The 11,541-nt window shown below is 41.8% G+C and overlaps 1 protein-coding gene across 1 annotated transcript; it reads right to left on the bottom strand.

The window, feature by feature from the left end:
* Positions 1-18: 18 nt before the first annotated feature.
* Positions 19-1,341, bottom strand: LOC133808313 (uncharacterized protein At2g23090). Its single transcript, XM_062245863.1, has 3 exons — positions 1,160-1,341; positions 809-849; positions 19-350 (listed from the first exon to the last, which is right to left on the bottom strand). Exons 1-3 carry the CDS (start codon positions 1,233-1,235, stop codon positions 231-233), a joined length of 237 nt encoding a protein of 78 aa, XP_062101847.1. The 5' UTR covers positions 1,236-1,341; the 3' UTR covers positions 19-230.
* Between the last annotated feature and the right edge of the window lie 10,200 nt (positions 1,342-11,541).

Below are 11,541 nucleotides of genomic sequence, written 5' to 3' on the forward strand. Positions count from 1 at the left end.
GAATCAGAACACCACACCTTAAAAGAAGAGTAACACTGATATTAATGACATTACCACCAATTTTTACTTCAACAACGACTATATTTTACACGCAGTTTTGAAGCTTGATACAAGCCTACTTAACACAAGACAATTCTTGGTAGAATCATTTTAAAATTATGGAACCCTCAATATAAAAGGGCAGCACCTTCATAGTCCTCCCAGCAAAGTTCTGAAAGTATCATTATTGTTTATTTCTTGAGATGAGGAAAGCAAGTACCAACATCAGACTTGGGATGCTTAGCCTCCGCATGTTCCCTGCACTTCACTTCTGATGTGGTACACATAAATGTTTGCATACACACTTTGCACTGCGTCCAATATATCAAAGTATCATCAGTTAAAGAAAACATTCATGTTCTGTTTTGTATTGTATTGTGGTAAAATGAAGGGTGAAGATCTTCTCTTAATGTGAATCAATAAAATCTGAGCATATTAGCAAGCAAACCCAAAGGTATGAAAATACCACAAAAGGTGTAATGTTACATGTTGCATGTTATAAAGATCAGCAATTTACACAAACAAAATACTTTTAATATCAAAAACTCCAATTCTCCCCTATCTGAGTGTGTGCATATATGAATAAAATCCTCATACAAGCTTAAAGGGTGGTTACACAAACTCCAAACGATTCTCAAATGGCAACAAAATAAAACTAAAAGTTCTTGGCTTAAGTAGATGGATTGAAATTACACAGATAATAAACCATGTATAAACAAGGCAACTAAATTATTAATTATACTATATACCCTTGCAAAAATAAATATACCTGGATTGACATTGCTTTCTTGTTTGATTCGAGTTGGCTTCCTGCATAATAAATCAAACAAATTCATAAACAAAAATAAATGGTTCAAAAGACCCAACTAGATCTACCTCAGATGATCAATGATTAATAATTTCAATTATTTTTCATATAGTAAATAAATAAATAAATAAAAGCCACGGATTTTGGATATTGAGAAGAAGAAAAACAAAATGAATTTTCGTATCGCTTGGACTCAGACACGCAAATATTTAAAGATCACTCCACAAGTTTGATTTTGATTTTGATTTTGATTTTGATTTTGATTTTGATTTTTGATCATGAAAAATAAAGCATGATAAAAAAAAAAGTTACCCTTGGAGCCAGCTTTTGCCTTCTCTATGTTCTTCTCACGAGCCATTTTGGCTTTCTGTCCATTGCCTCCTCCCATGGCTTGAAAATGGAACAAGGAAGAAGAGAACCTCGGAACCCTAATTTGAGGATGGGCAATATACACCCGCAAAGCACCAGAGCTACAAAACTGTACGAAAGGGGTTCATTTATAGCATAGAGAGAATCCGAGACCGATCGAAAGAAAAGGCCAATCCAGCATTAAAATAATAATAATGTCGCTTCCCACTCTTTACTGTCGTTTTTACTGTTATCTCGTGGTGTGTCAAATATTGTCGTTTGGTATCTTTTGTAATTTTTTTTGATTGAAAACTTGGCCTCGTTAAAACCCTCTCTAGAAAACTCAGTGGGAAAATCTCAAGAGGGAAAAAGAGTACCAATGGGATATCATTGATTGGAGACATCAGTTTCAATAAGAGAATCAATACAATAAGGATGCTCAGTACACCAATTCATCTGGCTATCCATAGATAAAGCTAGTTTAACTAAAGGGTAAGCAACACTGTTAGCTAATCTAAGACAATTCTTAAGAGAAATGAAAGTAAAGTTCTCACTACATACAATGATATCCCGAATAATTGAACCCAAATAGGAGTTGTCAATCCTCTTGTTGTTGATAGCTTGAATCACATGCAAGCAGTCAGATTCCAAGACAATGTGATCAAGGTTCAAAGTTTGGCAAAGCTGAATACTCTTGAGGACACCCAACGCTTCAGCAACTGATGGAGAAAATGTGGCATGAATTTTTCCAAGTAGCAGATCCCTTTGTGACACAGTCGTGGTCCCCATTCCCAGCCCAATTGTTCAATTAGGAATATGGATACCTGCATCAACATTGATTTTAAAAAATGAGTGGGGTGGTGTTTGCCAATGGGAAATGCCTCTTGAGCTGTGACTTTGAGTGCTAGGCACTGCCTCAGGTGACCACAATTAGCATTGGTATACCGAGTTATATAGTCTAAAGCCCATGGAACAACTAGATCATGATGAAGCCGGACACTGTGAGCATTTTTTGAAGGGCCTCATTGGATAAAGAGTCCAATAAGAATTGGAAGAATTCATATATGCTTGAATGATGAGTCTGAGGGAGCTTAATATGCTGACTGATTTGCTCATGAGAGTATTGAAGGCCAACACAACCCCCACAGAGCATGGTAGCTAGATTAACGACATCTGTGGAAAACCTAACAAGTGTTCTCAACATCATTGCCATGAGCTTGGAGGTTATGAAAGAGTAGGTAGCCACTTGTTAGAAGCTTTCCACACAAAAAATTTAATTTTTGGGGGGATTATAAGAGCCCATAATCTTTTTTCTACCAATTAGAAGGCCCTTGAGATGATTCTGCTTGACCTAACTCCTTTATCTTTGCAGCAAGCTAGTATCCACTCTTTACTGTATAAATACCAGTGTTGTCATGGTGCCAAACTAAGAAGTCATTCCTGTTTGAAATGGTCAAAGGAATAGAATGGATAGCATTAGCTTTATCCCTAATAAAATTCCAAAAAATTAACGGGGAGTTTCACCGCCCTGAAGGGAGGTGCAACGAGGCTACATTTGCGTCAAGAGGGAGGGTGCTAGAGGATATAGATAAGAGACCATCACCCTTTGGTATCCACTTGTCCTTGTATACAAAGATATCACTACCATTTTCTACTTGCCACCTTAGGCCCTCCTGGAGAAGCTCTCTACCCCATAAAACACTTTTCCAAATGTAGGAGTCTCTGCTAGAGGACTTGGCAAGAAGAAAAAAGTCAGAGTGATGATAGAGACCCTTCATAACGCGACCCACTAATGACTCAGGATTTGTAACTAGAAACAATATAAATTACAAACACAATGAAAATCAACTAGAAATTTTTTATTTATAGCAATGAAAAATTATTATTATTATTCAACAATGAAAAATTCATAATAACTTATTCTCATTGAATTTGAAAAACAATATAAACTATGACAGCATAAGAGGCTCAAAATCTGGCCTAGCCTATTGTTAACCCTGTTTTCCACCCGTAACATGTGGCATGAACCAATGGGTCTGTGGACCCTCTTAAGAGGTTCGGGCCCATCCTGAGCCCAATGAACGGGGAAGGAAGAAACCCTGATAGCCCAAACACTATCGAGCCCAACAACATTCAATGGGTGCGAGCATAATGAAGGAACCAGGACTGAGATACAGGCCCAACTCATATCCCCGGCCACGACCCACCTACATCTTCCGAGATGCTAATTAAGGTGGCAGACTAACTGTTCACTGGAGACGGGTCATATTAAGGATCCAGGGGAGATCTCCACCACCACAATGTCCACCTTGGCAAATGAACTTGGGTCCTGGTGAACGAACCAGGACTTCGGTAAATGAACCGTGACATTGGTAAATGAACCCGGACCAGACGTCTAGAGAGGGTAAGCCTAGTGTTTCCCTAATGTTGACCTGTCCCCACGAAATTCGGCAGTTGGTCTCCTCAACTAACCTACAAAAGAAGGTACACACGGAACATACATTGTTCCTAGGAAACAGTACTGCCACTACTCTGACCTACTCTGACAGATTCTGTCCCCAGGATCCCCTTAGTAGTCCACACGGACCAGTCCGTGCTAACGTACAATGGGCCGCTGTAAGGCTTGGCCACGCCTAAGACGGCCCAATGGGCCCAGATTAACAACATCTAATTACGTTACATTTTTTGTATTATGGCTCCGTTAGCGAGAAAATTGTAGTTACATCCCTATTGGGCCCGGATTAGTCCGACCCAAGTTAGTTGACTGCCTATAAATAGGATTAGTTGTGCACTGTAGCGGGGTTCCTAGAATTTCTCTTGTAAGCAAAAACTCTGCTAAAACTTGTAGAAAAACTCCATTGTCAAAACTCTCTAAAGCCTAATACTAGTGACTCGTGGACTAAGGCTCATTAACGCCCCAACCACATAAAAATTGTGATTGTCCATCTTTTATCCTTTCTTTCCAGCTCTTATTTCATAACATATTTCTAATTTCCGAAAAACTCGGTAAACACCTACTAAACTTGCTTGACCCGATTCTGCCAACTTTAAAGCTAGCCCACTTGATTGATTTTGGATACAACTTCATGGATTTGAAATTTTGGAGGGGTGCATATATTAAATTAAGGGTTACAAAAAAATAAACCCTTTAATGGAAAAAAATACCTCTAACCTTATAAATTACTCTCATTGTCGTCCACTCTCTCTCTGTAACGTCCTACTGCCTTAGAGTCGTTACTAAGTGAGTTTAAAGTGTGTAATTAACTCGCTAATCGAGGTTTTAGGACAGAAGTGTAATTAAACCATAATCATAGTCATAAACTTTGAAAATAACCCATTTACTGAAAATTATAAAGTGTTTAACATTTGAGATCCCAAAATACTATTTAGAAATATTTACAACATAAAAATATAAACAGTGTCGGCTAAACGACAAAACCTAGGTTTAGTACAATCATCTCCCAAAATACCCCTGGTCGTGGCAGCTAGGCAGGCCAAACATGTACACGCCGCTTCACGCTCTCCGTACTCATAGTTGGTCGACTTTCCCCTTGCCCTTACCTGCACCATAGAGCACCCGTGAGCCGAAACCCAGTAATAAAACCCTCACAAGCAAATAACAAATGCATATCAACACTTAGCATTTAAACAAGCCATCAACAGGCAATACACATACGACCATGCCATCCTAGGTGCTTTACCAGGCCCTGGGTTCGCGGTCCACACCGTAAGGATATCCCATGTATCCTTTAGGGTCTCGCCCTAGCAACCTGTACTTCGCATGCTAAACACTGCTCTCGGCCCCTTGCCGCGCTCGGCCTTGCACTTCATGTGCTTAACGTCATTCCCGGCCCCTTGCCGCTCCCAGTCTTGCCTCTCTCGGCCTTCGCCGTTCCCGGCCCTCGCCGTTCCCGGCTCTTGTCGTTCATTCACATATATGCACACATAGCATAATAAAGAAAATACCTAACATGAATAAACTCAATCAAAGGGCTATGCCCTACAGCACAATCATATAGGGCCTTGCCCTGCATACAAGCTCTACAGGAACAGTGGTTTTTTTACCTATGTCCCGAGCCTTCCAAGCACCGATGTCTCGAGCACAGTCCCTAATCCGAGCCTCGCTGAAATCCTAGTCACAATGCATTAACAATATTCATCCATCAAGTTCTAATCCATTAAATAACTTCGAGCCATAATTCTAATCTCCGGGACATTGGATTTTATCAATCTGGGTGATAAAATCCATCCCGAGCCTTAACTATTGAATTCCCGAGCCTAAAACCTCTTAAAAACCCAAAAATGCACTAAGCGCCGCAGCCCTAGGAACTCATGCCGCGGCCCCCAGCTCAACCCGAGGCCCTGCCTCATTTCAGCCTACGCGCGTCGCGGCCCTTCCTAAAGGGCGCCGTGGCGCGCCTCCATTTCCAGGCGCCCCAAAGTTCTAAGGGGTCGCGGCTCAGCAAGAATAGCGCCGCAGCCCAACCCCTCGAGCCCAGAAAAACTCACCATTTTCTCTACCAAAATCAAGCCAAATACCCCTGAAAATCCATCTAACAACCTAATTTAATTATCCCAGAGGTTCCACTATGTTCCCAGCAGATAAACCTAACAAACTCTAGCTTTAAGACTCATCAAACCCATAATTCAGTCTTAAACTTTAGAACCTTAAGAAAACCAGAAACTCAGCCAAATAATCACAGAATTCAATGGTTAGAATCACAATTAAAGGTTTACCTTAGCCCCTGTTTGAATCCTCAAAGTGATGCTGAGCAATTCTCTAAGTTTAAAGCTCAAATCCTAGCTTGATTTGCAAAGTCTCCCCTTGGTAAGGTTGAGAGAAAACAAGAGAAAAGGAAGAGAGGTCTGGGTCGGTTTAGTGTATTCTACATGCTTCTTATGTTTTGTTTTATTTAACTTAGTCTCTAAGGTTACCTCAAGGCTCGGGGTACCAAAAATGTCCCCGAGGGAAAAATGGTAAATTTCCCCAATATTCCCTCCTAGATATTCTAACCTCAAATATATCTCCAAATATTTATTTCCGTAACCCGATAACCCCATAAAATGACTAACACCCGAAATACCCCTCGACTCGCCCCGAGTCGGATTTTCGACCCCATTGTGACTTTCTAGCCAACCGCTCCCTAGGACTGTCTCGGATCGTGCAACTCAGATATATATTGCAGGTATATCATAGTTATCACATTTATGCCCTCAACGGGCTAAAATTACAATCATGCCCCTAATAGCCAGACGGGGCCCACATGCATATTTAATTCACCTAAACATGCATCACTAATTACATATTCACATAAATTCCCATATTATAACAATAGTTCACTTATTGCCCTCCAGACACGCTAATCAAGGCCCTAAGCCTTATTAGCAAATTTGGGTCGTTACAACTATCCCCTCCTTACAGAAATTTCATCCTCGAAATTACCTGAACAACTCGGGATACCGCTCCCGCATCTCAGATTCAAGTTCCCACGTCGCCTCCTCAACCTTGCTGTTCCTCCACAGCACTTTCACCAAGGCGATGGTCTTGCTCTGCAAGACCTTGTCCTTCTGGTCGAGAATCTGAACTGGCTTTTCCTCATAAGACAAATCCTGATCCAACTCTAAATTAACTCAAAATGTGCGTCGAATCTGATACATACTTCCGGAGCATGGATACATGAACAACATCATGAACCCCTGGCAAAGCTGGAGGCATTGCCAGTCTATAAGCTACCTCTCCAACTCGTTCCAGAATCTCGAAGGGGCCAACAAACCTAGGGCTCAGCTTGCCCCGAACACCAAACCGTTTCACTCCCCTCAAAGGTGAAACCCTAAGAAACACATGGTCACCAACCTGAAATTCCACGCTCCTGCATTTCAGGTCTGAATAACTCTTCTGGCGACTCTGGGAGGCAAGCATTCACGCTCTAATCTTCTCAATCGCCCCATTGGTCCTTTGAACCATTTCATGACCCAAATAACTCCTCTCACCTATCTCATCCCAATGGATAGGTGATCTACACTTCCTTCCATAAAGCATCTCGTACGGAGCCACCCCGATAGTCGCCTGATAACTAATGTTGTACGAGAACTCGAGCAAAGGGAGATACTTACTCCAAGATCCCCCAAAATCTAGCACACAGGCTCGTAGCATGTCTTCTAGTATCTGAATTGTCCTCTCAGTCTGTCCATTTGTTTGAGGATGATAAGCGGTACTAAATTGTAACTGTGTGCCCATAGCCTTCTGCAGACTTTCCCAGAACTTGGAAGTGAAGGTGGGGTCCCTGTCGGATACTATCGACCTTGGTGCCCCATGCAGTCGAACAATCTCCTTCACATATAGCTCAGCATACTGCTCCACAATATAAGTCGTCTTGACAGGTAAAAAGTGGGCAGACTTGGTATACCTATCCACAATCACCCACACTGAGTCATACTGTCCCATGGTCCTCGGAAAACCAACCACGAAGTCCATGGTGATATCTTCCCATTTCCACTTTGGAATCCCTAGAGGCTACAGCAACCCTGCTGGCCTCTGATGTTCAGCTTTGACCTGCTGACAAGTTAAGCACTTGGCCACATAATCCACCACATCCCTCTTCATGCCCGACCACCTATACAAAACTTTCAAATCCTGGTACATCTTCGTCGTACCCGGATGCAAGGAATAGGGAGTGGTATGTGATTCATCTAAGATCTCCCGCCGGATATCAAAATCCATCGAAACACAAATTAGACCCCTGTACTTTAGTAACCCCATCCCTGAGATAGAAAAGTCCTTAGCTGATTCGACTAAGACATTCTCTCTATGAACTCTCAACTGGGAATCTTTTCCCTGCGCCTCCTTGATCCTCTCAAGGAGCGTAGACTGATGAGTGATGTTGGCTAACCGGCCAACCACCAATTCTATACCCGCTCTAGTCATATCCTCTGCTAGCTAATCAGATATTTGTCTTGAATTGAACAGTTGTCCTGGGCTTTTCCGGCTCAATGCATCAGCAACTACATTAGCCTTCCCAGGATGGTATAGGATATCACAATAGTGATCCTTAACCGACTTCAGCCACCGTCTCTGACGTATATTCAGATCCTTCTGAGTAAAAAAGTACTTCAAACTCTTATGGTCGGTGTATATCTCGCACTTCTCTCCATATGGATAATGACTCTAAATCTTAAGTGCGAATACCGCCGCTGCCAATTCTAGATTATGCGTGGGATATCTCTGCTCATACTCCTTTAATTGTTTCGATGCATAGGCTATCACCTTATCAGCTTACATCAGCACACACCCCAAACCCTGTTTGGAAGCATCACAATAAACCACAAACTTTCATTATCTGTCAGCAAACTCAATTCTGGCACAGTGATCAGTCGCCGCTTCAACTCTTTAGAACTTTTCTCACATCTGTCCGTCCAAACATAATTTATCTTCTTCTTAGTCAATTTTGTCAATGGTGTAGCTGTAACGCCCTGGATAACCAAGACCGTTACACTGTGTATTTAAAATAGTGCAAGACTTGCTAATCAAGCCATTTAAACAAAGTGTGAATTCAATGCCATCATCGGATTAGGAATAAAAGAATTTGGTCACAAACAGGCTATTTTCATTAAAAAAAAATGACAGTTTAATACATGGAAACTCAAAACAGGGTTTAGACGTCTTAGTTACAACTAATTCCAAAAGTTACAAATAATTCACGCCACTCTAATGGCAAAATATATATTTTAGGTTTCCGTCCCTGTACAATTCCTCGATAGTGGCGGCCGAGCAGCTGACGATGTACACCTCGCTCCCAGAGCTCTCCAACTCATGGTTGACTCAACCTACCCTTGCCTTTACCTGCACCACATAGCACCCGTGAGCCGAGGCCCAGAGAAAGCATGATAACATAACAAGATCAACATCATTTATCAAATATCTTACAATACACAACCAGGAATTCAACGTTTCATAACATTTATCCAATCAGTGATAACACACAACAGATTAACAGTTTGTCATCCAAACAGCCAACAAACCATGTTTATAAAAAAATATTCACGATCATAATCAATAGTTTATCACATCATCAAATGATATTCAGGGTCAGCGCCCTTAGTCACACCCTCTATTTAACACACTGTCTTCGGCTCTCTTGGGCCGCCCCCAGTGTAATACTCACTGACTCCGGCCAGCTTAACCGAGCTCAGTGATAGATAAGCTGCCTCAGCTACCAGTGGTCGAGCCGCGCCCTGTGCGCAATTATTGATACCGACACTCTTAGGCCGGTTATCGCATGTCCCATGGCATAATAATACCATCTCATGACATTATATACAAATGTAGGGAGCTCTTAGTCCCATCGTGTCCACATGGTTAATCACATTCACATAACAACGCATATAACATAGGGAACACTTAGTCCCAACCTAGCCACATAAACAGGTGCAGCTTTCTTACCTTTAGCTTTCAGATGAATTAGCTACGGGCGATACTCCTTGAGCGCGATCCGATCCTCGAGCCCTAGCTTAACACCTAGTCACAACCATGATAAAGGATACCATTAACAATCTTAAGTGAGTTCCCAAGCCAAGTTCTAGTACTCGAAACATTGAACTTCACCAAATATGGTAAAAGACTCAACCCCGAGCACCTCAAGTTAAATTCCCAAGCCTAAAATCTCAAAATCCCAAAATCCCTTAAGCGTCGCGGCATAGGCCACCCATGCCGCGACATGGCCCCCAAACAGAACCTCCAAAGGTACAAAAACAGGTAAGGGCCACGGCATTTCTTGGGCCATGCCGCGGCCCGCCCTCCTTCCTCAACATGCGACAGCTTCGTAGGGCCGCGGCTCGACCCTTCGAACCCATAAAAAACCACCATTTTCAATCTCTAAACCTCACCTAAAGCCATCCTAAAGCCCCCAACTCAAAACCAATTAATAACAACAACATTAGAATGATTTAAACAACATAACCCAACCAAAAATCCAGCCTAAGACTCACCAAAATCCCACTTCCAATTTCTGAAATTTCAAACCCACAGAACTCAAAACCAGCCATGAATACTCTCAAATTCAACCATCAAACTTCAAATAAATCCTTACCTCAGCTGTAGAATCTTTTCTAGCATCCAACCAGCCTCAAGCCCTTCAACTCCTCAGGTCCATATCCCTTTATTCCATCCAAAACTCAAACTTAGAAACTATCTCATTAAAACCCAGAAAATCACATAAGGAAACCTTAAAACTTACCTCAATTGACTGGCTAAATCCTGATAGTTCTTCTAGCTTCACCAAGGTCCTTAGCCCTAAGCTCCATCTTGAGCTTACTCTGGAATTCCAGCTCCAAAACCCACAAGGAATGGTGAAGAGATGACCCAGCCGAATGAGAGAGAGAGAGATAACTCTAAGTGTCCTGTTTTTCTTTCTTTCTTTAAGCTTCTGAGTTAATCTATAACTTCCACTAAGACACAAAGACAGATGCTACTTATCCCTTATAGTCAAATGACCACATTGCCCTCCCAATTAAACCAAGCTTTTAAATATCCTAAGGGCATTCTAGTCATTGCTCCCAACTCCCACTAACTCCTCAAGTGTCCTAAATATTTACCACTTAATTCCCGTCATCTAGTTAGTCACCAATTATATTTCTCAATACCAAATCATCTCCAATATATTCTCCAAATTCCCAGATACATCCCCAGGCTCACACCGAGCCGGGTATAAATCCCCGCTGTGACTTTCCCGCTAAACCGCTTGTTAGGATCGCTTCGAGCCACAAGCTGCAGTCATACCCACATAATAATGTGGTCTCAACACTAGCCTATCAATATACACACAAATACACAATTACGCTCTCAATGAGCCAAATTACCATAATACCCTCACAGCAGAATATATAGTCCCATGCATGCCTTTATTATCATATAATAATATGACCCACATAATCATGCATGTAATCATATAATAACACAGTAAATCAATTATGGCCCTCCCGGCCTCCTAATCAAGGTCCTAAACCTTATTAGGAAATTTGGGTCGTTACAGTAGCTATCCTGGAGAACCCCTCAACAAACCGCCGATAATATCCTGCCAATCCCAGAAAACTCCTCACTTTAGGAACACTGCTCGGTCTAGGCCAATCTCTTACTGCCTCAATCTTATTTGGGTTGACCAAAATCCCCTCTTTACTGACGTTATGGCCCAGAAATGTAACTTGTGGTAACCAGAACTCGCACTTGCTAAACTTAGCATATAACCTATGCTCTCTTAACCGCTGCAATACCAAACATAGATGTTGTTCATGCTCTGTCTCCGACTGAGAGTACACCAGAATGTCGTCGATGAACATAATTACGAACTTAT

Source organism: Humulus lupulus, chromosome 1, assembly GCF_963169125.1.
Source record: "Humulus lupulus chromosome 1, drHumLupu1.1, whole genome shotgun sequence".
In the NCBI taxonomy this organism is placed as follows: domain Eukaryota; kingdom Viridiplantae; phylum Streptophyta; class Magnoliopsida; order Rosales; family Cannabaceae; genus Humulus; species Humulus lupulus.

Coding starts and splice junctions, on each gene's coding strand:
- LOC133808313 (XM_062245863.1), bottom strand. CDS start 1,235: ATGGGAGGAGGCAATGGACAGAAAGCCAAAATGGCTCGTGAGAAGAAC. Junction 850..1,159: donor GGCAAAAGCTGGCTCCAAGG/GTAACTTTTTTT, acceptor TTTATTATGCAG/GAAGCCAACTCGAATCAAAC. Junction 351..808: donor AGAAAGCAATGTCAATCCAG/GTATATTTATTT, acceptor TATTGGACGCAG/TGCAAAGTGTGTATGCAAAC.